General features: G+C 36.9%; 1 protein-coding gene across 12 annotated transcripts in view; it reads left to right on the top strand.

Moving 5' to 3' along the window:
- LOC6051146 (calcium/calmodulin-dependent 3',5'-cyclic nucleotide phosphodiesterase 1A) overlaps positions 1 to 27780 on the top strand; it is a 660139-nt gene that overhangs the window by 590526 nt on the left and 41833 nt on the right. For 11 of the 12 annotated variants that reach the window (XM_038257817.1, XM_038257820.1, XM_038257816.1 and 8 more), the window contains one exon: positions 199 to 438. The exons of the other annotated variant lie outside the window; for it this stretch is intronic. In XM_038257817.1, coding sequence (XP_038113745.1) covers positions 199 to 438 — 240 coding nt within the window. The remainder of the gene's footprint in view (positions 1 to 198; positions 439 to 27780) is intronic. 12 annotated transcript variants of the gene reach the window in all.

Genomic DNA, 27780 nt, shown 5'->3' with positions numbered 1-27780 from the left:
AAATTTGTCGTTGAAAAATCGACAAACGATATCTTCCAATCCAAACCAAACCAAAAAACAATATCACTAACCCGCTGCAAACTGCTAATTGCAATATATCAATTCCACCCTCCCCCAAAAACCACCCACCCTCTCCCGATGTCGATGTGTGACGAATATTTTTTCTCCATTTGGGAAAATTGCATCGACACTCTAAAGTCAAGAGGACGGTGGAGGTGGTGGTGGACCCGCCGGAAGTAACAATAGTGGTGGAGGAGGTAGTGGTGGTGGTAAAGCAATCAGTAACAACGTCGGAGATAACAGCGGCAATGCGGCCAGTAAGGAAGCCCGGCGGGGCGCCACGACGTCGGCCCCGCCTACCCACAGTGGGCCCACGGGACCACCGCTCGGGAAAACGACCATTCAGAGGCGAAAACTACGTGCACCAGTCTGGGCCAGGTCTCTGCTCTAACTCTAACACACACATCACAGCCAAAAACTACTGAAAATGAATCCACTCTAACACACACACTCACACATTTGAAAAAATACGAGCGATTTCCTTCTTTTTTATCTACTCTTCCATATTACATCTAATTTTTAACCCTAGCCCCCTTTTTTCAAACAACACCATGATATTTCTGTCCCAACCTCCACCTTATCTTGTCTCGACTATCTTGGCTCCGTTTTTTAGTCCAAATAACTAATGGCACCCCGTTTCCGGAATCACCAAATCATCCTACCAAAACTCTTTTCCTTCTTCTTACTCACTGTCACGAACAGCCTTGTGAATGACCTAGCAAATTCGAGAAAAATAAGCAGCACAAAAATAGTTTCCATTTAAAAACAAAACGAGTTTTGCATGATAAAAACGTAACCATAGCCACTAGTAAATATCGAAATATTTGCAGTTTTTTTTCTCTCCAGTAATTGATAACGGGCAAGGTGCATTAATTAGCACTAATTAGTAATTCCACTCTGGGGAAATGCATAGAACCATAATTTAACCTCAATACCAAGCTACGTTTTCTCTCTGAAGTGTGCTCGTCCCATCCCTGTCTGTGTTTCCGGAAAAAGTTGTATTCGTTTTGTGTAACTTTACAGGAAACTTTAAGCAGCAAAGTTGTACAAGGGTTACGTTCTATTGAAAAGTTTACATGTTTGTATTCCTTATTTGACAGCCAAGCTTTGCTTTAGAAATGTTAATCCTCACAAATGCATGAAATAAATCTCAAAAAGTTCTCATCAGTCAAATATCATTTAATGTGAAATTCTTGTAGAAAATTCATCTATACAACATTGTCAAAAAAAATACGATTCCACATTTTTCCATCAAATATTATTTTCTTCTATACTTCATCTCATAGCTAATAAATTCACCGGATCAACTCGGACTCCTCGCACTTTTTGACAAAACTGAAAAGAAATGAATTTCCTACAAGATTCTCACAATTGAAGATATTTGCGTGAGAACTACATCTCCTGAAGGCGAAATCCTGAAGCGAGGCTCCCTCCATACAATCTTACGATTTCCCGATACAAACTTCTACACTTTACTATACAGCAATTCAATTTGAAAAGAGCCTAAGCCGAAAAAAAGTTCTCCGATCGGGTTCATTTTTTTTCTGAGGGATCCTTGGCCAAAATAATTAAACCCATATTTTTTTTTTTTTGTTTGGCCATTAGGGTGACCTATGTCGTCATTTTTCGCAAACTGAAATTTCACCAGAAAAGTAGTAAAATTCTATTTTTTCGGACATAAAAGATGTACACCTTCTCAGCTGTAATATTACCATGATTTTTTACTGTGTAGAGAAAATGAGCCAGAATTCCAAAATCACGTCTAACGTTTCAAAAAAGCTTAAGACTTATCAATTCGGCAAATATTGTTGCAAAATGGAATCGTTGGACTAAGTTTATTTAAAATTTCAAATTTCGTCAAATCAAAACCTACTCAAAACCTGAGCAGTTCTCTAGGATTTCGGTCATTCGATTTTTTTGTATTTTTTAATCCGACTGAAACTTTTTTGGTGCCTTCGGTATGCCCAAAGAAGCCATTTTGCATCATTAGTTTGTCCATATAATTTTCCATACAAATTTCGCAGCTGTCCATACAATAATGATGTATGAAAATTCAAAAATCTGTATCTTTTGAAGGAATTTTTTGATCGATTTGGTGTCTTCGGCAAAGTTGTAGGTATGGATACGGACTACACTGGAAAAAAATGATACACGGTAAAAAAAATTTGGTGATTTTTTTAATTTAACTTTTTATCACTAAAATTTGATTTGCAAAAAAACACTATTTTTAATTTTTTTATTTTTTGATATGTTTTAGAGGACATAAAATGTCAACTTTTCAGAAATTTCCAGGTTGTGCAAAAAATCATTGACCGAGTTATGATTTTTTTAATCAATACTGATTTTTTCAAAAAATCGAAATATTGGTCGCAAAATTTTTTCAACTTCATTTTTCAATGTAAAATCAAATTTGCAATCAAAAAATACTTAAGTAAAATTTTGATAAAGTGCACCGTTTTCAAGTTAAATTCATATTTAGGTGACTTTTTTGAAAATAGTCGCAGTTTTTCATTTTTTTAAATTAGTGCACATGTTTGCATACTTTTGGAAAAAATATTTTTGAAAAGCTGAGAAAATTCTCTATATTTTGCTTCTTAGGACTTTGTTGATACGACCTTTAGTTGCTGAGATATTGCAATGCAAAGGTTTAAAAACAGGAAAATTGATTTTTTCTAAGTCTCACCCAAACAGCCCACCATTTTTTAATGTCGATATCTCAGCAACTTATGATCCGATTTTCGATGTTAATATATGAAACATTTGTGAAATTTTCCGATCTTTTCAAAAACGTTATTTTCAAAATTTTCAAATCAAGACTAACATTTCAAAAGGGCCAAACATTCAATATAACAACCTTTTAAAATGTTAGTCTTGATTTGAAAATTTTGAAAATAATGTTTTCGAAAAGATCGGAAAATTTCACAAATGTTTCATATATTAACATTAAAAATCGGACCATTAGTTGCTGAGATATCGACATTAAAAAATGGTGGGCTGTTTGGGTGAGACTTAGAAAACATCAATTTTCCTGTTTTTAAACCTTTGCATTGCAATATCTCAGCAACTAAAGGTCGTACCCACAAAGTCCTAAGAAGCAAAATATAGAGAATTTTCTCAGCTTTTCAAAAATATTTTTTTCCAAAAGTGTGCAAACATGTGCACTAATTTAAAAAAAATGAAAAACTGCGACTATTTTCAAAAAAGTCACCTAAATATGGATTTAATTTGAAAACGGTGCACTTTATCAAAATTTTACTAAAGTACTTTTTGATTGCAAATTTGATTTTACATTGAAAAATGAAGTTGAAAAAATTTTGCGACCAATATTTCGATTTTTTGATAAAATCAGTATTGATTAAAAAAAATCATAAATCGGTCAATGATTTTTTGCACAACCTGGAAATTTCTAAAAAGTTGGCATTTTATGTCCCCTAAAACATATCAAAAAATAAAAAAATTAAAAATAGTGTTTTTTTGCAAATCAAATTTTAGTGATAAAAAGTTAAATAAAAAAATCAACAATTTTTTTTACCGTGTATCATTTTTTTCAGTGTAGTCCGTATCCATACCTACAACTTTGCCGAAGACACCAAATCGATCAAAAAATTCCTTCAAAAGATACAGATTTTTGAATTTTCATACATCATTTTTGTATGGACAGCTGCGAAATTTGTATAGAAAATTATATGGACAAACTAACGATGCAAAATGGCTTCTTTGGGCATACCGAAAGCACCAAAAAAGTTTCAGTCGGATTAAAAAATACAAAAATTAAAATTGAAGAAAAAAGACTGATTTCGTAGAGAATTGCTCACCTACTTTTTTTCCTCAATTCCGGATCAATTTCATTCTAGTAAAATCTCCCAAATTTGAGTAAAACTTACCGAGATTTTTTAAAGAAAAATAAAGTAGTCAATTTCGACAATATCATATAAGAAATTAAAAACTAAAGTTCATCAAAAAATTTGATAAAGTATGAGCAGAGCATAGAGTTAACCGATCAAATATTTAGTAAAAAAAGCTTTTAAAAAATCGCGATTTTCGCGAGAAATTCAGCGGGTAAAACTCCAGACACTGTCATATTTTGCAGATGACCCGGACCCAATGTCATGGTAAGATATAAAAAAATCTTAAGAATAATGTAATCTACTAGCTAATAACAGAGCAATTCATCAAAATCCTCATCATGTTTCACCATTTCTCACTTTTTTCAGAGAGAAGAGTTTGCAACTCAATAATTAACACTTTATTGAACACATTTTTTCGCTTTTTTCAAATAAAATGATATTTAGAACTAAACGATAATACGAAAATTAAACTTAAAGTGCGATATTATTATTTTTGAAGTTCTCCCTAATCCGTTCAGCTGTCCCTAGCTGCCTAGCACCATTGCCGAAAGGTTTATCAATTTCAATCTGGAATACCATATCAACCAAAACGGTGAAATATAAGAATTCTTCCAAATTTGATTGAATTTTATTGCCCACGGATCCTTTCCGATAGACGATCCAAGACAAAGCAGAATCAAAGCGCTTTCGGCGAAGCTTTCCCTGCAACTGCCAATAGAAGACACCGTTCGGAATTGAATCGTATCCTGATTAAATTGCATTTAATCAAGTTCTATCTTTCCCATTTCATTTGAATGTGAGCACACAGAAAAAATCTTTTCAACAGAGTTGAGTCAAAAACAGTCTACCCGATTCACCACTATCCAGAACAAATGCTCCACAAAGCAAGAAAGCTCTTCTCGTCTTTTTACAATTTGCTCCTCACTCAATGAAAAAGTAGCGAAACAGCTATTTGCGAAATGTTGTAGAAGTTTTGCGCGCATTTCTCAGATTTAAAGAAAATATGTTAGTAAAATACAACGCAGCGGCGTGCAGCCAGATTAATTAAAAGTTTCTGTACTGAAAAGCAGAACCCTACGTGACATGGAAAGCCGAAGCAAGGAGGGACGCAGAAGTGAGCAAAAATTTTGTTGGTTCTTTTATTATTATTATTTTTTTTGCTACTCTGCTGAAAAATGCCAGGATTAGCAAGCGGAAAATTGTTTCCAGTTTGTGCTGCTGTGGCAGCCTGACGGTAATTACTAGGCGAGAGACAATTATAATTGTTTGTTTGTTTGTCTGCGAGAAAGTTTTTGAGCTGGGGATAAGCTGCAAAAAGTTGAACAATTTTGTTTCAAAGCTTTTTGAAACAACGTTTGCTTATGAAGAGCATTCAGTGCAAATATATTTGAAACTGTTTTAGAACATGATTTCTGCAAGAAAAGAATATTTGAAAGGATTTTTTATGTTTTGAAATGTTGTGTTCTATATGATCTGTTAGAAGACAACAAATAAACCTACTTCAGAAGAATTCACTACATAAGAAAACATTCTTCTAAAAACCTAAATTGTCTAAATTGTCCAACTTATCCTGTAAAATTGTGCGAGGTCAACGATTTAAACTTCAATTTCTAATCTATCAACTAGTGTGGGTCTAAACATTTTCTCATCGACCTCTACATTAGATTAAGCCCGATTGGTCCCCCTTCTTTAGCTCTATCGCGTCCTCTAAATTGTGTCTCGTTTAAATAACAGTACCCTGTCCTTGATTGCATCGCATTCTCCGTCTATAATTTCCACGGAGTTTTATCTTATCCTTCTTTCTACGACTCGTTTTAGCCCGATTCATCGTCCCAGGTACGATGCGATTCCGTTCGCACAAGATCTGACGCCGCCCAAGTCGTCAAACGTGCACGTGTCCGATAGGTCTGTGGAAAATCGTTTTCTATAAGCTTTTTTGCCGTACGGAAAATTCGCTGCTCATTGTGTTCGATATTAGCTGCTCGTCTTTTGGCAGAAACCCACCTCGTCGGCGGCGGACCGATTCTGGGGCTAGATGTTGTGGACTAGCTACGTAGAAAGTCGCCGGAAAGTCAACTTGGACTACAATGTATTTCGCAAAAAAAAATGAAACTGCTACTTGCGTAACCAACAGCAGCTTGGCGTAGTAAATCCCTGTTTCCACCTACTGCTTGAGTCGTAAATTTTGGTGTCCTTTTCCCTTGGGAGGGAGGAAGCTCAACCAAGTAGGCACACCGAAAATGTGAACACACCGCAAACGTTGTAGCTTTCGGATGTAATCGCCAGATTGTCACCCGTCATGTAGATTGTAAAAACCAGTAGGGTTGTAGATCCTGCACTAATTCCACAGCGATGGTAGTTGATGTAAGCTAATGTGGTATTAGTTGTTAACAGTAAAAAAGGGGCACACCTGTATTTTTTTTCAAATTTTTAATATTTTGGGTACTTTTAACAGTTCACACCAACCACAGTTTGATGTATCGAGATGTTTGTTAAATAAATTTTGGTCACTTTAAAACAATGGAAACTACCGATATCACTTTTGATTCAACTACAAAAGTATTGCCTTCAAAAGGATTTACAACAAGGTAAGAAAATTTTACAATCAAACTACTTCAGGATTGGATCCGTAAATGCTAGGGACCTACATAGGGAAATGAAATGTTCCGAGAGAAATTTCAAACTCCCAAAGTCATTCAAATTTAAGGTTGGAAAACTTGTGGGTTTTCTTTGGTGCTGGCACGTTTCTTGTACCGAAGAAGCACAAACATAACAAAAACTACCAGATTATTATAAACAACAGTTTTACAATACTTGTAATTGTTATAAGTATCGTTTTTTGCCAAAATTATTTTAAATTGATTCCAACCTTGTTCTTGCATAGTCTTGTTGCTCGATTGGAACCCCGATTTGACAGTTCGATTGGAACCCTGAGAGTGACATTTCGCCTCTCCATGTAGGCTCTCTAGTAAATGCTATTAATTTGGATGAAACAGACAAAAACTTTCCCGATTGATGTGTGTCTTTGAGCAACTGATTGCTATGATTTGTTTCCAGGTACATAGGGGAAATTCTCGTATCTTTGGCAGGTTAATCACTCGCGCCTAATTCCATCCAATTTGCTGATTTTCACTATTTAAACAACTAAATTTGCAAAACTTTTGATATAAACTTGCTTGCTCACTTCTTATTGAGCTATGTATCACTCGATTTCAGTTGAAAACGCGTTTAATTAGCTTGAATTGAATGTCAAAGTTCTTACCTGCCAACATTAGAGGCACGCTGGAATTAGATGCTGTTCCCCTATAATATAGAATCTCATTCTGGGATCAAATTTCAGGTAAAATAAATAATGTTTATCTCTTACACAAATTGGCAAACTTTTACAAAAAATGGATCAAAATTTTCACAATAATTTTTGGATAAGAAAAAAACATTGAAACTAACTCGGTGCCTCGGCAAACCAACTTCTGTTTTAATGTCAAAATCTCACAAAAGATATTATTAGTTTTCAATGTTACTTTTGAACAATTCTCTACAAAATTGGCCGAATTCGACGGGCCTTCACAACGATCGAAGAAGCCATTTTGTGTCATTGGTTTACTCTATGAAAAATTATAATTTTTCACAAAAAAAAATTACGTAGATATTTTATGACATTTTTATATTTGTTAGGGGCCAGAAAACCACAGCACTTGTACAAAAATTTTGTCGCCAAGTTATAACTTTCGGAAAAAAAATCACAGTTTTGAATGTAAAATCAAATTTGCAACCGAATGGTACTTTACAGATTTTTTAATAAAGTTTACCGTATTCACGATATAGACAGTTAAAAATTAATTTTAACTAAAAGCTCACGTTTTCGATTTTTTTAATAGTGTCCATGATTGTCCATTACTGAAAATATGTTTTCCACAAAGTTCAGAAAATTTTCAATAAAATTGCCTAAGAGGCATTGGAGATTGGCCATCTGGTTGCGAATAAAAGAAAAAGAAACAAGACAATTGAAGTTTTTAAAGTCCCATCCAAACATTCCCACGTTTTCTAGTTCCTATATATTTTCAACTGAGCAACTCTCTATGAAATCGGTCGATTTCAACCATTTTTATTAAAGTTGTAGGTATTGTTGAGGCCTATGGACAACAAAATAGGTACACGGAAAAAAATTCCGGATTTTTTAATCAACTTTTTTTTCACTAAAATTAAATTTTCCAAAAAAAAATATTTTCGAGATTTTTGTACATGTTTTAAGGGACAAAAATCCGCAACTTTTGAGCCATAGAGAAACATGGTCAAAAAATCGGCCGCCGAATTATAAATTTCTGAAAAAAGAAGATTTTTGGATAAAATCAAAGTTTTATGCAAAAAAAAAAAATATGATGTTATTTTTTAATGCAATATTGAATTTGCAATCGAAAAGTACTCTACAAATTTTTTGATAAAGGGCTCTGTTTTCAAGATATAGCCAACAAAAGTTTAATTTTAGCGAAATGTTTGCAGTTTTTTGATTTTTAAAAATAGTGACCATGAGTGACCATTTCTAAAACATTTTTTTTGAAAAGTTCAGAAAATTTGCTAAAAAATTGTCTAAGACACATTGAAGATTGGACATCGGGTTGCTAGAAAGAGCCGCTTTAAAAAAAGAAACACGAAAATTGAAGTTTTCTAAATCTCACCAAAACAACCCACCATTTTCTAATGTCGATTCTCAGCAACTAATAATCCGGTTTTCAATGTTAAAATATGAAACATTCGTGAAATTTTCCGATCTTTTCGAAATTTTTTTTTTATAAATTTTTAAATCAAGACTAACATTTTAAATGGGCCAAACATTTCAATTCTTTTCAAAATAAAAAATTTCACGAATGTTTCATGTTTTAACATTGAAAATTGGACCATAAGTTTCTGAGATATCGACATTAGAAAATGGTGGGTTGTTTAGGTGAAACTTAGAAAACTTAAATTTTCGTGTTTCTTTTACTAAAAGTGGCTGTATCTCAGCAATCGGAGGTCCAATCTTCAATGCCTCTTAGACAATTTTATAGCAAATTTTCTGAACTTTAAAAAAAACATATTTTCAGAAATGGTCACTCATGGTCACTATTTTTAAAAATAGAAAAACTGCAAATACTTAGCTAAAATCAAACTTTTGGTGGCTATATCATGAAAACAGAGCCCTTTTTAAAAAAAAATCTGTAAAGTACTTTTCGATTGGAAATACAATTTAACATTAAAAAATTACGTCAAATTTGTTTTTGCATGAAATTTCAATTTTTTCCAAAAATCACTATTTTCGAAAAATTATAACTCAGCGGCAGATTTTTTGACAATGTTTCTCCATGGCTCAAAAGTTGCGGGTTTTTGTCCCCTAAAACATATCAAAAAATCTTGAAAATCAAAAAATACATATTTTGGGAAATTGAGTTTTTGTGAAAAAAAAAGTTCATAAAAAAATCCGCAATTTTTTTTCCGTGTATCTATTTTTTTCTCAATAGTCCTCAACAATACCTACAACTTTGCCGAAGACACCAAATTGATCAGAAAATTCACTCAAAAGTTACAGCTGTTTGAATATGTACGTACCAGTTTTGTATGGACAGCTACCAAAATTGTATGGAGTCTTGTACGGGTGAACCAATGACACAAAATAGCTTCTTTGGTCATAGGGAAGCCCCCCACAAAGTTTGAGCCAAATAAAAAAATACAAAAAATAAAAATGGTCGAAATCGGCCGCTTTTGTAGAGAGTAGCTCAATTGCAAAACTATGTTGCTTCCAAATCTATCCAAAACTTTTGAAAGTGCTACTGTACGACTCGTACTTATTAATAAATAATTACATCAATATTAAAGTTACGTCCCAAGTACCCAAGTTTATTCAAACTCTAAAATTGTAGCTTGCCGGCATATGCTGTTTGATCCTGTGCACATTTCTGTATGAGCTCATGTCCAAATTCCACATATTTGCAGCTCTAATTTATGTGTTTGACGTTCTGTTTCTAGCCCAAGAGTTCCGCAAAGGACACCCTCCCCTCACCCGTGGAGTGCCCTAGCGTCCTTTTTCCGAGGTATTTGTGTTTGCACAACTTTTTATTGAAAATAAATTTCGCTCCAAAAACAGGAAATTGTGCCGCCTGGCCCCTGGCACACCCCCACTTAGTTGTGACCCCTCGGCCCAGGAAATAAGCTCATTTTATGTTTTGAGGTATAGGTACGCCAGCACCCGACAATGCCAGGTGAAAAGGGTTTAAAGCACACCCTCCCTCACACTCACAGAGCTGTGGAGTGGAAAACATTTTCTTTGTGAGGAAGGCATTGTTGCCGACGACAGCCGCAGGAGAAAACAAGGCAGACAAATCACACACACAAAAGAAGTGGGGAAAGCTTTATGGGTCGTAAGCCGTTACAGTTGCATTGTGATTGATAATTGCGGAAAGTGGAATTAAATATGTAACAATGGAAAATTATGTTGACGTTTTGCGGGAAGTTCTTTTTCGTTTTGGGGTTCCAAGAAGGTCTGTTTGGGAAAAGAACCTTTTAATCCGAAAATAAAGTTATACAGAAATTTTAATTAGTTAAAAAGGTCGGTCAAATGAGCATAACACTCTCTTATAGAAAAAAAATCTCTTCTATTGTTAAATTAAAATTAATTCAAGCAGAAATGAACCAAAGAGTCCAGACATGAAACCCATTCACATGGCTTTTCTCAACGCCAGAATGCAATTCCTCCAGCAGACACAAAGAAAGTTTGTGCATTTTACATGCTCTCCAGAAGTAATTGCATTCCACAATTTTCCCAACAGAACAATGCATTTCAGTTTTTCTCACTCGAAACCATCCAGCAGAAGGAACCTTGAACCGAATTCCGTCCAGAATTGACTGAGGAAACATGCGCCCAAAAGCGCTTCCCGCGTTCATAATGTGCTGTTGTAATTTATTCAGCATACAAATGAGTCCGCCGACGGAAAAAGGACGGAAATGTGAGGAAAAGCGACGATGCGAGCATAAAATATACATATTTTATGTGTGCCACGTAAGTGAAACGGAAACTATACGGACGGAGTTTTCCCCAAGTTTCCGCCCGGGATTCACCAATCGAAACGGAGGGAGAGGTCTGTTCTGAGCTTCTTTATTGAGTAGCCTTTTGACTCTTGTGTCAGATCGAGAACAAGCGATAGAACCAAATCAAACAAACTGAAAGGAAACTGGAAAAGGAAATTTGAAAAAAACCTAGCAATTGTATAAACTGTTGAAAAATCACATTGAAGGGCTATAAATATCAGTTCTTCTTACATAATTATTTGACCGAGTTTGGGTTGCAGCGGTCAGCCTTACTGCGTTGTATTTACCATAGAGAGACTACTGTGAATGGATCACATTTCACAGAATGTACAAGGGAGTAAGGATGCGTGGACATACCGTTACAAACGAACTGTTTTTTTTTTTTGCAAACCTTGCACAGAATAATATTAAAGAAAAATGGGTTTAAAATGCATGTCACATCCGTGCAAAACTATTTGCAAACATTTATTTTTAGAAAATTTTATTTCTGGCTAAAAAATTTACCCCCTTCCTAATGATTCAATGTGTTTTTTTTTTTAATTTTTGATTATTTTTATTTATGTTGATCAAGTACTTTTTTTACACTTGCTCTCTCTGAAAGTGAGATCTGAGTAGAGGGTGACGAGCGGGATTTCCCGGGAAAACGACCATTTTTTGACCTCTCGATTCCCGGGAAATTCGCTCGAGACTCCCGAGAAATTTTTAACTTCTGTATATCGAAGCAAAATTATATAAAATAATAAGAATTTTTTTTTGTCCACGCTCCTAATCTAATCTAATCTAATCAGACCCAAGCGCAGCCAATCTTTCGAAGGGATCCTGGAGAGTACCTTATGTTAGATGATGCCTAGCACTTTTCTTGTCATTTATTAACATTTGTAGTACGCCATTGCATTAGAATGCATTGAAACATCACAAGTGTTAAAGCGGCCAGGCCTACTGCGTAAAGCCGTATCGCAGAGATGATTCGTAATTGGGTTGAGTTTGAGCACTGAGTGTTCGAACAACAACACAATTCTGAATCGACAGGGGAGGAAGAAGCGTGGGGACACACCACCATACGCTCCGTGATTTGGTTGTATTCGTTGGGAGCACCATGCTAAGAAGGTTTGGTACTCCGGGGGGGACATTATATTTCCACGAATGCCCTGGACACTATTTGCCGTGGTTATAGCGCCACAACTCGCTCGGGGGGGTTGTCCACGCTCCATACAAAAAAAAACATTTTTTTGTATTACAATTGTCGAAGGGGAGGGGGGGTTGAGATTTCCAAAAAGTGACCACGTGGTTTATGGATGATCCCCAATCAAAATATGCGAAATTACACTGAATTCTTAAAAAAAGGATTTTTAGCTATATTTTTCTTCTGATTTTTTATTTTTTTGAAAAACTTGAGGGGGAAGGGAAACAAAATAAGCATAGGCCCTAGTTTCGAAACATAATTGTGACTTTTTGTAGTAGGTACATCAGAACCCTTATTAAAAAAAACAAGATTTTCACCCTCTGTTTTGGGCCATTTTTTAGAATAAAAAAAAATTAAAGATATTTGCAGCTACACAAAAAAAAATAATTTTGGAAGGTTGAAATTTTGGTTGGTTGAATATTACCTCTTTTTATGATTAATTGTACTTTAAAAATGTGAACCTGATGAAAATTCAGCAGAAACTGATGAACATTCACCAATTCTTGATGTAATATTACACTTTTTTTACACAAAATCTGTCACGATTTCCTGATGAATATTAATCATTTTTTTCTGTGTGTCTAATCGCACTTTTTGAATTTGTTAACAGGGTTGTTTATGAATGGACCGTTTAAAGTTGATTTTAAGAATTATATGTTTATAACATATTCTTTTTTGAGCAGGAAAGTCCTGGATTGAGATTAGACTCAAAAATATGTTTTGTATATAAAGATTCAAAAACGGGTTCTAGCCTCGTTTGACCCCAAAAAGGGGGGGGGGGGAGTGGGGGGTTGTCCACGCTCCATACAAAAAAAAACATTTTTTTGTATTACAATTGTCGAAGGTGGGGGGGGTTGAGATTTCCAAAAAGTGACCACGTGGTTTATGGATGATCCCCAATCAAAATATGCGAAATTACACTGAATTCTTTAAAAAAAAGTATTTTTAGCTATATTTTTCCTCTGATTTTTTTTTGAAAAACTTGAGGGGGAAGGGAAAAAAATAAGCATAGGGCTTAGTTTCAAAACATATCTCTGACTTTTGTGGTAGATACATAAGAATCCTTATTGAAAAAATAAGATTTTCACCATCTGTTTTGGGCCATTCTTTATAATATTTTTTTTTTAAGATATTTGCAGCTGCACAAAAAAAAATAATTTTGGAAGGTTGAAATTTTGGTTGGTTGAATATTACCTCTTTTTATGATTAATTGTACTTTAAAAATGTGAACCTGATGAAAATTCAGCAGAAACTGATGAACATTCACCAATTCTTGATGTAATATTACACTTTTTTTACACAAAATCTGTCACGATTTCCTGATGAATATTAATCATTTTTTTCTGTGTGTCTAATCGCATTTTTTGAATTTTTTAACAGGGTTGTTTATGAATGGACCGTTTAAAGTTGATTTTAAGAATTATATGTTTATAACATATTCTTTTTTGAGCAGGAAAGTCCTGGATTGAGATTAGACTCAAAAATATGTTTTGTATATAAAGATTCAAAAATGGGTTCTAGCCTCGTTTGACCCCAAAAAAGGTTAAATCTTCAGTAAACTCATTTTGATTACAGATTCTCTAAAAAAAATAGCTGATATTCCGTATAGATCCACACTTTATCAACGGGTTATGTAAATCAATGAAAATGCTACACTGATAAGGGGTCATTAAAAAATATTGGAATTTTTGCGATTACATGGACGATTTTTTTGTACGGAAATGTGGATCTACAATTTTGAAAACGTTTTAACATTATTTTTGGGTGGCATAAAATAATAGGGAAAAGAGGTTCATTTTAATGGCAAGCGCAGGAAAAATTCTTGACTGTAGGTCAACTTTTTATACAAACTTATCTACACAACATGTCATGTCCTTGAGCTTTATCAACCATCATTAAACTGATGCCAAAATTCAAAATTAAATAGGACAAAGATACCGTCAATTTGTCAGCTGTTTCTTGAATAATTTTACGAATTTTGTTTAATTTTAAACGTGAATTGTTATATTTTTTAATCCCTTTTCAAAAATGTAAATTTAGTGCTTCAAATGATATGTGTCTTGAATATTTGATATTCCGTTTTGATCCTTCTCAGCTTAGATTGGCTTAGTTGTGATACTTTGTTTTGTTTTTTCAAACATCACACACTACTGACAGTTTAAATGGAAATTATAATTTGATTCGGAAGCTTTATTGAACGCAAAATTGCAATTAAATATCACAGTATTACACGATTTTTTTAATTCATGTTTTCAATTTCAATGATTGGATGCACTCTGGAGTAATCAAGACAGATGAGTTCTCAAGTGAAACTTTAACAAACAGTCAATCAATATAATTAAAGCTGATGAGATCTCGGCAAAGCTCCTTTCACAAATCTCTCAATGACCTACAGCCCGGCTGACGTCGTCAACCTGACACAACAGCAGCAGCAGCAATTATTTCTTAATCCTCCCCGAACGCGATAAAGTACTTTCGGAAAACACCCTCATTTAACGTGACAATTGAAAGCGTCGTCACTCCGCTCCATCACTTCATCAACCCTGGCAAAGGGTGGGGGTGGGGGGAGGGGGTTTACGCGCGTCGCAGTAATACAGCACTGTCCTGGCCGGGCCCTTGTAAGTGTCTCATTGTTGAAGCAGGACAAAAAGGGTTCTTCAGTTGCAAGTGCAACCATATTGCTAGATGTTCTTAGAGGATGAGGTGTTTTTTTTTTTTTTTGCTTTAAAAAATAGCAAACAAAAAGATTTTATTTGAACACCTAAAATTCAACACAAAAACACAAGCAAAAAAAAGTAGGAAAATAATTTTAAGTCTTTAAATATTTTTTTTGTAAACCTCCCTAGTTTCACCAAACAAAAGAAAAAAACCAGGAACTGTACAAAATTTTCCACCGGAAAAAGGATTATATTTCATCCCGGATTTTACGCTTGTGCAGTTGGCTCACTGCCCCACAGAATAATGTAGAGCACGGCGAGAAAGTCCCGTTTCTTTTTCCCGCCAAACTCACAGCGTCAGACTGTCTCTGTTGAGGGGAATCGATCAATTCCCAGTTTTCCCACACCCCGGGACGACTGGTGGAGAAAAATTTATTGTTACATTGCCGGATCACTTGGCCGGGAATTAACCCAAACGGATAAAAGTTGTTCTAATAAATCAATTAGAGTTTCGGGCGCCTCGTGCCCGAAAGCTTTCGGAAAAGCGACGTGAGAAGCGGGATAAGCTTTCTCCGTAATTTGGAGCTTCGGGGGAAAATACGCTCCGGGTGATTTGTCTTGCGGGGAATGGGGATCAGAACGTTTCACATTTGTAGCAAAGTGGGATGATCATCAGTCAAAGCGAGGGATTCGATAAATTTCGGTAATTATTCGTTAGGCAAGATGTTACGTGCCTTTGTAGTTTGAAGAAGTTGTTTATAGATTTGTAGTTTGAAGAAGTCATTGATAATTTGTTGTTTATCAACTAAATTTCCGAATCTTCTTGGTTATCTTGTAACTCTAACTTCTGGGAACTTTCTTTCAGTTTGTTAAATCACAGACAAACAGGAAAAATCTCATTCAAAAATCGCCAAACTACAATCAAACGGGCAATTTGAATTATCAGAAACTCACCACAGCAAAAGCGAATTCACCACAGCCCATTTACACGCGTTTCACAGTGCTAAGTGCTCTATTTGTCGTTCTGGCTTCAGCATAAACTAAAGTGGTTTCTGTTGTAAAGTAAAACAAAAGCCCAGTCAAACCATTTTCATTTCGTACAATTCAGTGCTTGAGAGTTTTAACAGAAAACAAAATCCCCCTCCATTACGGAATAAATCCCCACCACCTGCAAATGAACTTTCTACCGGAAAAACTTTTCTAATTTGACTGCTCCCCGGATCGCATCACTTCCGTCCAGCTGTCGTCTCGTCAACCACTAAACGCACTCACCTTTCAATTATGCACCGGGAGCTTTTATAATTTCTGGTGAGCTTTTACATGGTTCGTGCACTTTAGTCCGGAAGTCAAAGTTTTCTCAAATTTGTCGATGAATTTGCTTGTATGCAAAATTATTTAATTTGATATATTTTAGAAATATAACAAATTAAAATCAAAATAAAAATCATTTTAATTTTTAACTGTAACTATATAAAACTCAGCTTGGCTAATTTCACCTGAATTAATATTGCGGTTGAGCTACCGCGACTTGCTTACGCCCGGGAATTTAATATTACAAACTCAAACACGCAACACCCGCGGGAGAACTGGAAAACATTGGCTACGCAGCATCGTAAGCTTATCCGCTGTATTGCGGGATTTTGCAGGATTATTTTATACCGGGAACAAACACGAGGATTTTTTAGCTCACAAAGTAGAAGTTGAAAAAATGAGCGGATAAAAATAAAATTTTAATCTGTGTAAAAACTTTCCAGTATGATGGAAATAATAAAATGTTAACAACCTAGCTGTTACTGACCATCAACGTCAAGATGCACTCCGCAGGAGCTTCCACTATTTGACCAAGTCTCAGGTCAACAGTCAAATTAATCAATCAACTTGACATACATCTACACTGGACAGCATTACATCTTCCTCCCGTGGCAGAATATTAGTGGATATTACTTCCCTGGAGCGCCACAGCTCGATATAATTACACACCGTGGCTATTCTTACCACTTGGGAGACTTACTTAATTGAAAACCCAATTAAACCGTGCTACTTGAAGTGTTCGGAAACATGCAAGGACTGCCGCCCGTGGTCGGTCACTGGACAGGGATCAATACCGTGGCAGGTTGTAATTTGAGGCAGATTGGAAAAGAGATTTTGGTGCAAGTCTAAATACGAAACAGTCGAGTTCCTTTGAATGCGTATTAACGAAACCAATCTTCTGAAAAACCAAACCCCTGAAATATCTTCATCTTAACAAATGAACCATTTTGCCTTCCTCACTGAGGTAAGGCTATACACTTGCTCTAAAAATGAACTTTTCACAGAAAGCTCGTAGACCCACCTTCATTCTTATCGACTCAGAATCGAAAACTGAACAAATGTCTGTGTGTATGTGTGTGACCAAAATTCTTGCTCGGTTCACCGTTCACATTAGACTCGGTTTAGGGTCCCATACGTCACTATTGAATTGTTTGAAGTTTCGATAAGTAGTTCAAAAGCTATGTATAAAAATGTGTTTTCACAAATATCCGGATCTCACTTAAATGTATGTAAACTATGTCCGAATCTATCAACCGACCCATCGTTGGTTAGGTAATTGAAAGACTTTTCCAACGAGTCCAAAACATTGATGATCTGGCAACCCTGTCTTGAATTATGACAACATAAGTGATATTTATTTACTTTTTTTGTATTATGTATTATTGTATTTGTATTAAAACTATGTCCGCATCCATCATTCAATCCACCGTTGGTTAGGTAATTGAAAGACCTTTCCAACGAGTCCAAAACATTGATGATCTGGCAACCCTGTATTGAGTTATGACCACTTAAGTGATATTTATTTACTTTTTTGAGGCCGGATCTCACTTAAATGTATTAAAACTATGTCCGAATCCATCATCCACTCCACCGTTAGTTAGGTAATTGAAAGACCTTTCCAACGAGTCCAAAACATTGATGATCTGGCATCCCTGTATTGAATTATGACCACTTAAGTGATATTTATTTACTTTTTTGAGGCTGGATCTCACTTAAATGTATTAAAACTATGCCGGATCCATCATCCAATCCACCGTTGGTTAGGTAATTGAAAGACCTTTCCAACGAGTCCAAAACATTGATGATCTGGCAACCCTGTCTCGAGTTATGACCTCTTAAGTGATATTTATGTACCATTTTAATGCCGGATCTCACTTAAATGTATTTAAACTATGTCCGAATCTATCATCCGATCGTTGGTCTAGGTAATCGAAAGACCTTTCCAACGAGTCCAAAATATTGAAGATCTGGCAACCCTATCTCGAGTTATGACCACTTAAGTGATATTGTGTACATTTTTATGGCGGATTTCAAGAAAAAATAGATGAAATTTGTGTCCAAACCCATCCAATCACCAATAGTTGGTTAAAAGTGAGGAAGGCACCAACCACATAGGTGGATTAATTTAGTTTTTTAAATTACAACCAACCTACTAAACATACACGGAGAAAAAATCAAATCAAAAAAAAATCAAACCATCCACATTAACGACCCCCGGGTCTTTTGTGGTCTCTATTGCAAGTTTCTGCTCGAACCTAGGAGTCCGAAGGCTTGAATGGGGAGAGCACCCAAACCTCTTTTTACTCCAAGGAACCTTCCACCCCAGTGTTTGAACTGACAACCTTTGGATTGCGAGTCCAACCGCCGCCAGCGATTCCACCGGAGTAGGCTTGGTTTGGTGTGTTGTTTGTACTTATGGCATGGAGACAACTCCTACACCTGGAATGACTTAACGGCCTAACAACCAAGGCCGGACCGACATTTTACTTCCTCATCCGATGGAAGGTTGCAGCAGATGGGAATCGAACCCAGAATCATCCGCTTACAAAGCGGACAGCGTAACCATTCGGCCACGCACTGCCACAGAGCAAAGTAGGGATTTGAACACTATATTCGTGGTTCCCATTTTCATGAACGCTTGTTCACGATTTTGGGAACTCTTTTATCTCCGTGTGTGGAGCTAATCAATCGACTCTTGACCATTTTTTGCAAATCGTCGCCATCGTGCTAACTTGACGTACGTGCATTTTGGGCCAAATTGAGTTAAGAACGCCATATTGTGCAGCTCACAATGCCTCACCTTTTGACCGTCACAGATCCCCAAAATTCGATTTCAATCCTGATATATTCAACAAAAACCGAAAAAACTCCGTGCATTTTTGTCACTTTACATATGAAAGTTGTTTCAATTTGTCGTGCTATCTTGTCACTCCATGAAAATTGATGTAAGTGCAACAAAAGGCCAAAGGGATTTCAGGCCAGGAAAGTCAGGATGCGTTTGTCGCACGTACAAGCTAGACTACCGTAAACATTTGTAATTATAACTCGGGACTCCAGCAACCAACTTCAACCAAACTTTGGGACAATGCACAGAATGGTCAGCCAAACAAAAAGTGTTTGTTATTGTTTACATTGCGTGCTCTCGTTTTTGTATATTCAAGGTCAAACATAAAAACGCGTTTTTCTCGGAACGTCGAAATGGCGGGTGCGACAAGATAGCACGACGACGTCGAAATGTTCTAATAAAACAAATTTCGGAGGACAAACTTGGACAAACCTTCAGAACATTCTTGTTCAAGCCCTGCGATGTCCACACTCCTTTTCCCCAAGTGGAATGTAAATAATAATAATTCATGTCGTCAGCAAAGGACACCGCTTCGTAAGTCCCCCAACTGACCCCCGTTACCCCGTAACTCTGAACCGTTGTAACGATAATTGAAGACACGAAAAATAGCCCACAGAAGGTGCGAGAAAAGTATACGTACATTTTAATTGCTGATGGGTCGAGTCCGTTTGGCTAAGTGGAACAACTCCCCCCGGGTGATGGTCCCTGGTATGTCCCGGTCATGGCCACGGGGCACTCCGCGTCAGTCCGAACTTTTCGTTCGACCGTGATGGAAGTATTTTGTCGAGAATTCGATTGAGTGATCTTCTTTTTGAGCGTGGCAGCTTGGTGGTACATAACTCTGGAAGTTCCCATGAAGGCCATGTCCCGGCGGTGTTTCGGGGCCACCAGGAAGGATAAAAAGGACCGTAAGGATAAGCGCCGGATTAGCCAGGAGCCGCGCTGCATGGAGACGTACTGCCACGAGCACTGCCGGTCGGTGGCGATCGATTTGGTCAACTTTCTGATCCGGTACCAGTATGAGAACAGGTAGTGTGGTGTGGCATTGCAGAGTTGGTTTGGAGTGGCACTCGGTGTACTATCTATGAATGAATTTTCGGGAAACGTTATGATTACTCCCTGGCGTTATGGACTTTGTATCTACAGCCGTAACATGGAAGAGGTCGTAAGGTGCTGATCCCGGATCATACTCACTTAACTTCAATGAGTACGATAGACTACTTTGTTGATATAGTGAAATGCTTATTGCTTGTTACTTTGACTTTAAATCTGTATAGCTGAGTTATCGTTGAAATATCAAAACAGTGTAATTTAAGCCATGCTGTTATTATTGTCCACTACATCTGAGGACTCAAAAAAAAGCCAACTAAATTCTTTGAAGAAAACTCATCGCAAAAACAGCTTTTCACTAGAAAAAGCAGCTGGATATCGCATGATAAAGTACTTGAAGCATACTTCCCCGTCACGTTGAACGAGGATTTTCTCGCGTGTATGTGCTGCAACTCGGGGGAAAATAAAACCAGAGACCGAAATTCCTCGGAAAATAGCATCAGTGCTCGCCTCCCTGGTGGAATTAATTTCCCAGCTGCTGCCTTTCTTCCCTTCCAACGGAGAAAAAGAGCTTTGATATTGGACCACTTTTGCGCCGGATAAACTGACGCACTTTCCATCTTTTTTCACGCGTTGGTTGGTTTCGTCCTCATCACAAGAATTTCGTCTTATTTCGTCCCTGGGAGCAACTACAGTACCACAAAAGGGCTGCGACTTAAGTATCGTAAAAGAAAATTGAGTCGACATTCCCGCCGAAGCCGACGCGCCGTGCTGAATTGGCAGCCATATTGGGGGACATTCCGGGCATTCCGTCTTTCTTCACTTTTTTTGTTCGCGAGTTCACCGCGCGGTGGAAGACTTGCGGAGAAACCCATTTTGTGTGGTGAAATGTGGAATTCTGTGAAACTATTCTGCGGAGAACAATTAACTGCAATGGAAGGGAATAAAAGTGAAGCTCGTTGAAGATAAGTTGAGCGGGAAAGTTCATGCAGTTCTTTAATTATGTTTTGAATAACGCAGCTACTCTCCTGACATTTAATTGCAACATAACTTCCGGAAGGTAATAACTTCAAGGGAGAAAAAAAACGTTAAAAATATGTTGTCTTCGGACAAGCTGTTCTAAATTGATGTTTATCCAACATCCCAGAAATGATAAGAATCAGACACTTACTGCCCCATCTACACGGAGAAAAAAGAGTTCCCAAAATCGTGAACAAGCGTTCATGAAAATGAGAACCTCGAACAAATTGTTCAAAACCCATGGTACGATTTTGAAAAACGTACCATGAAATTTGAACACTTTGTTCGTGGTTCTCAATTTCATGAACGCTTGTTCACGATTTTGGGAACTCTTTTTTCTCCGTGTAGAGGCTAAAACTGAAACATATGCTATTCGCCATACGTTTTGACGATCTTTCTTATACAAACTTCGTGAGCTTTGGAGGAGGGGCTTTCTGAGTGTTCAAAAGCAGTGTAAATTTTCAAATGACGATTGATAGTGGATCGCTGCTTTGATTTTTAAATTCTAAACTAAATTCTCAAAACAACCTATAACCATGGGTTTCCAATGCAGATAGGACCTTTTGAAAATTTTATCTAGAATTCTGAATTTTCACTGAAAAATATTGTATTTTCAAAAAGTTGTATTTAGTAAGCCTGTAAATGAACTTTTGCCATTTTTGAGTATGAGTATGCTTTGTGAAATTTTCCGGGGAATACGATAAAAAAAATTTCAGACTAGGCTCTTTGGTCCAGACAAAACGTAATTGAAAGACCTTTCCCGCGAGTCTAAAAGTTCGAAGAACTGGCAACCTTTCTCTCCCCGGACCTGGAAATATACCTTTTGGCGCCCACTCGAGCGTAAATTATTAAACACTTGACACCGGATAATACACGTCGACCATCCCGGGGTTGTCCTGGTTCTGCCAGCCCCGGCCACGTGTGTTATCACCATCATCGTCTCCTCCATAATCTTATCTCACGTTATATTGAATTGGCTCAACACTCCGCTCCTTATGGCAAAGGCGTCCCTTGTCAGTCAGAGTTCCGGTCGCGTGGAAGTTGCCTTCAAGATTATTCCAGCCAAACATTTCAAAAGGGCGAAATGAGGTTGTTGCTTTACGGCAACCTTCTGCTACCACCTTACGACCAATTGAGTCGTTCTTCGTGACACAGTGTTAGCTGACGACGGTCCCCCGGATCAAAGTCCATAAATCATTGCTTCTCGTCGTCTATCTACCACATGGACGACCTCAGAACTTGGAAAGATGTCGACGTTGTTGACGACAGCGCCGATAACAGAACGACTGTGTCAGACTGTGAGGCTTTTGTTGAAAGTGGGCTCTGCCGGAGAAGACTTCAATTAATGCATGTCGTAAGCTGCGAGCCCCAAAGATGGCGCCAGGTCATAGACGAAACTAGCAGCCAATGAGTGCCAGACTGCAGAGATTTCGATGGAATATTGGACGGAACACGAGGCTTTGTGAGAAGATGCTGCTTGTACTTGGAAACAACGAAGCCATGCTGGATATGGTACGATGGCTGATATTGGTCCTGGAAGTTTGTCCATCTTGATTTGTTTAATAAAATGCACTAAAATTTCACGAGCTTGTCCTGATATCAATGGAAAGCTGAGAAATGTTGATATTACCAATCACAGCAGGACTCAAATTTGTAGAGAAACTAAAGAACATGCAATCACATCGATGTAATGCTCTCTTAACGCGAAGATCTTTTTGATCAAACATTTTGGACTCAATTCAATCAATTTGAAAAAAGTCTGATTGCAGTGGAAATGTAATCTTTTCTTTTCAATAAAATTTAAAGGTTTTACAAGAATATGTAATTTCTTCCAAATATGGCAACTTCGTCTAGCAATCACAAAAGTGACGCAGTATTTACATACGGGCCAACGAGTAACGATGGTAAATGGGGCCCCTAATACCTCGCCCCAGGCAGGATGTCGGATGGAAATGCTTATTGAATGCATAATTTTGCATAGCAAATCCATCATTAGCCCTTGCTCGGCCAGCCTCCAACAGAGCACACTTACAGGAACCAGCAACAATATGGCTATTTTAGTGCTATTCCGCATCAGCAGCACCATTTGCGATGGATGAGTGCAGCTCGTCGGACTTGAAGTAGATTAGACTAGATTGGCTCTCTCTACATCACTGTTTGGGTTTGATTCGATTTGCCATAAATACAGTTGCGGCAATTCGAGCGAAAACTAACATTATTTGACAGAGTCGTTTGTCATGTGCGTTAAGATTATCACAATTGATGGGTTGTGCACGTTTCGATTTTCTTGAGGGATGCTCATCATGTGAAGCGTGAATGCAAATAGTTATCTTTTGGCAACTAAATGTAGGTGATTATTCTTATGACCTGATCAACCCGTCAGATGAAATACATGTTTTAAAATTCTTTGATGATTTTTATGACGAGTCATAATCCTCGGACATCGCCATAAAATAATAACGTTCCATTATTCAAATCGATTTTCTTCTTTCTTTACTTACAAAATTTTAAGCACTTTTACAACTCCCATTTGCAATAAGCAAAGTGCGTTGTAAAAAACGCATCCCATCAACCAAATTTATGGCAACTATTTCGAAACAAAACTCCACTGCTGTATCAGATGTCCTTCTCTACTTTGTCATGGTACAAAACTGCCACAACGCGCGTTTGTGGAAATATGAATCGCTGTGCGACGTTCTGCCCCGCAAGCTTTCAATATGAGTGATGAAAAATTCCTTTTATGATGGTCCTCACATCAGGACGCAACCATGACGACTACCGCCTGCAGAATGTCATAATTCATATTGATGAAACCAAGCAATTATGACTCAGATCTTCTCGTGCATATGAAATGGTTTGACAGAGTGATGTTTCCTTTGTCCTTCATCGAAAGCTTTTGGAGCCAATTGGAAATTACGCACTTTTAGAAAAGACATTTACTAGATCAGCTCAGTTTCCAAATTTCTACAGAAGAGGAAACCACTCTCAACATTTTCAAGCTTTCGAATTTCTGCAGTTACATTCAACGGGTTCTTTTCATGGAAATCGTAAGGCTGATAGTAGGTTGAATTAAGAGCGCACCCCTTGTCTTCATCAAAGTTTCCACACTCGAGCTCATTGAGCAAATCCCGGTTTGAAGGCGGAGCTGAAGCAATGCTTCTATTTTCGAGTTGACCAAAATCTCTTCAAAAAATGCACCTAAAAGTTCTGGTCGTGCATTACTAGGATGTAACAAAAATGACTTTTTGGTGGGCATTCAGATGAAAAATTTTGGTATGCCAGATATTAAATGATATCATGTAAAATTTATCATACTTTTTTCAATATTTTTTAATAGGGCTGAATTTATTCACTATGAACTTATTTATGATCATATTTAAATGTTTTCACACAGTTGTTCTTTTGCTCCACCATTTACAACTGAATGAATTTTGCAAAGTTAAAACCACGTTTAACGCAGATCGCGGCCAACAAGAATCTGAAACAAATCCTGATTTAATTCACAAATCACAAAAGACTAAACATAATTAAAATAACTCACAAAACAACGATTTTTCAAACAATTTCTTTGATCGGTTTAGAATTGTCAAACGAAATAGTTCAAAGCTAACTCGAACCCGGTACACACACGAAGCTTGACATAAACAAATCTGACAACTTCCAATTTATAATAAAATAAAATAAAATAAAATGAAATAAAAAACTTTGAAAAAATAAATTTGGATTGAAAATCTGCCATACCATGAGCGTTTAAAGCCTTGAAACGCTGGTGCAATTTCGACAGTTTGAGCTGGTGTGAAAACGGTGACAGAGCTCGCACTACACAGATTAAGCCATACCACTTAGCATGTAAAATTAGAATTTTTGAGGCACTTTGACCATTAAAGCGTCAATTTTCAACATCCTTGCGCATCTTTTGGTATGCATAACATTGAAGTTTGGAGCACCCTGGAGCTCGGTATAGACCTTCAAAGTTTGGCATTTTTAGAAAAAATCGGTCCCTTCAAAATCAAATGGCGTCCCGGGTGTCGCGAGATGTGACGCATACCTTTTTTGCCGGGGCTGATTTTTTGAAAAAATGCCGTCCAATCAAGATGCGCAAGGATCTGGCCAACACGCCAGTGATGTTGAAAATATACGCTTTAGTGCCTCAACAATTTAGATTGTTAAAAAAAATATTTTTTACGGGTTGAATCCCATTTAAAATTGTAATGCAAATCCTGTTACGTCCAATCAATATCATATTTGGGATTTGGAATCAGTATGCCCACCGGAACAAACCCCTGAATGCCCGCCAAAATGTCATTTTTGTTACACTCTAGTGCATTACATTTTAGATAACACTGACCTACAGTATGTAAAAAATGTATTTACACCCCTTGGGCACTATGCACATTTTGTGATGAATCATGTAAACAATTTGAAATTTTACAGATACCTAGTACTACGTTTTGTTCAAAAACTCATGTCGACCATTTTGCTACAAAAAGCTCATGAAAAGATGATTTATATAAAAAGTTATACAACAAATACTATTATTGAAATCAAAAAGGGTACAAAAAAAGTTTGTACACCTTTCGAAAAATTAACATAAATAAAGTTATTTGTTGACAAATCACCATAAATCCAGTCTCCCAACTCCAAATAGGCATCCTTGACTAATTTAAAAAATAATTTGGATTGTATATAAAGTTTACTAAATACTTAGTATAAAAGTTTATATAACTCTGGAAATTTTATATGAAACTTATCTAAACTTAATTTTGCAAACTTTCAATTTATCGAAATGTCAATATATGACCATAGAATTGCTAAATAAACATTTTGGAGTGGGTATAACACCGTTTTGGGGGTCTTTGTATCGATAGAATAGATTTTTCGTTGAAATTTCGTACCAACCCGGAATTACGTCGTCGGAAAATCTACCGGCATCCGAACCGGTCCACAATTCACAAGTCAACCTATGTGGCATCAGAAAGGGCATAAAATTTCCGATCTTTTGATTCCCATACATCAAGGTTTTCTATAAAACCCACGTTTTGGAATACCTGGGCACTTGTGAATTGTGGACCGGTTCGGATGCCGGCGGATTTTCCGACGACGTAATTCCGGGTTGGTACGAAATTCCAACGAAAAATCTACTCCAGCAATACAAAGACCCCCAAAACGATTTTATACCCAACCCAGAATGTTTATTTAACAATTCTATGGTAATATATTGACATTTAGTTAAATTGAAAGTTTGTAAAATTATGTTTAGATAAGTTTCATATAAAATTGCCAGAGTTATACAAACTTTTATACTGAGTATTTAGTAAACTTTATATTCAATCCAAATTATTTTTTTAATCAGTCAAGGATGCCGATTTGAAGTTGGGAGACTGGATTCATGGTGATTTGTCAACAAATAACTTTATTTATGTTTTTTTCGAAAGGTGTACAAACTTTTTTTGCACTCTTTTTGATTTCTGTAATAGTATTTGTTATATAACTTTTTAATAGAAATCATCTTTTCATGAGCTTTTTGTAGCAAAATGTTCGGCATGAGTTTCTGAACAAAACGTAGTACTAGGTATCTGTAAAATCTTAAATTGTTTACATGTTTCATCACAAAATGTGCATAGTGCCCAAGGGGTGTAAATACTTTGTTTACATACTGTACATAAAATGACAAAAATTACTGCGCAGGCTCAATACGAGGGGAAGCATAAAGTTTAGGGTCACGTGCATTTTAATTTTTTCAAAAATAGTTTGTCTAGGTCGAATGGGTTTTCTCCAAAGTTTGTTTGGAGAATTAAGGTTCGTCGCTCTTGAATACAACCCAAAAATTGCATGCAATATGTAAGAGAACCGAACCGCACTATTTGGGGACCACAAAGTTCATGCTTCCCCTCGAGTTGAGTCTGCGCCGAAATGTTGTTGGTCGGTGTAACTCGTTGCTTGGCGATTCTGGACGGTATCTGGAATCGGGGAAATTCTCCAACTTCCTGTTTTGGACGTTTGATGCTCAATGATGGTGTCCACAAGTGTTTAATAGGGATACCAAATACAAAATTATTGCCAAAAAATAACAGTGCTGAACATTCTAACTTTTCAGCACTTGTACCGAAAAGTAATACTGCAACAGAATATTCAACTTAAAAAATGCAAATTTCAACCCGCTCAAGAGTTGCAAACTTCAACCCAACTTAAAACACAGCCAGCCTGCATCTGCATCGCTCCAAAAAAGCGATGACCATAATGGGACTTTTCCACTCGCAGGGAAATCGCGCCCCTCCTCCTTTGGTTTGCGGTTTGGACATTTCTGGTACCGCAATCGGATTTTCTCACGTAACAAAAGGCGCCCAGCGTTGGAAGGGGGGGGGGGGAAGGGGAGGTTGGAAATTGAAAAGCATACTGACCACCACCCTTTCTATTCATAAACACTGCAGTCCATGGAGCACCACACTACGCGAGTGAATTGCAGCTCTCCGTGGTCGAATTGTGTATCTTTTTTGGGAAAATGGTTTCTGGTAAAATGCACTCCCACACAGCAGTGGCAGAACAATGTTTGCACACGTGAGGGGAAATGCACGCTGTGTTTTGAAAAGGGGTGGTTGAAACTGCATTCGTGGTTATGTTGGTATTGCACAATGTCAATTGTTGAGCGAACAATCAAAAAAATTAGTCTAAATTCTTTATGAGGAAAAGTAATACTAAATTACTGAAAGTAAGCGTGCGTCTCCATCAAATACTATTGAATAAACT

The sequence above is a fragment of the Culex quinquefasciatus genome, chromosome 2 (assembly GCF_015732765.1).
Source record: "Culex quinquefasciatus strain JHB chromosome 2, VPISU_Cqui_1.0_pri_paternal, whole genome shotgun sequence".
NCBI classification, from domain to species: domain Eukaryota; kingdom Metazoa; phylum Arthropoda; class Insecta; order Diptera; family Culicidae; genus Culex; species Culex quinquefasciatus.
The sequence above is the reverse complement of the archived record's forward strand: the minus strand, read 5'-3'. Positions and strand labels throughout refer to the sequence as shown.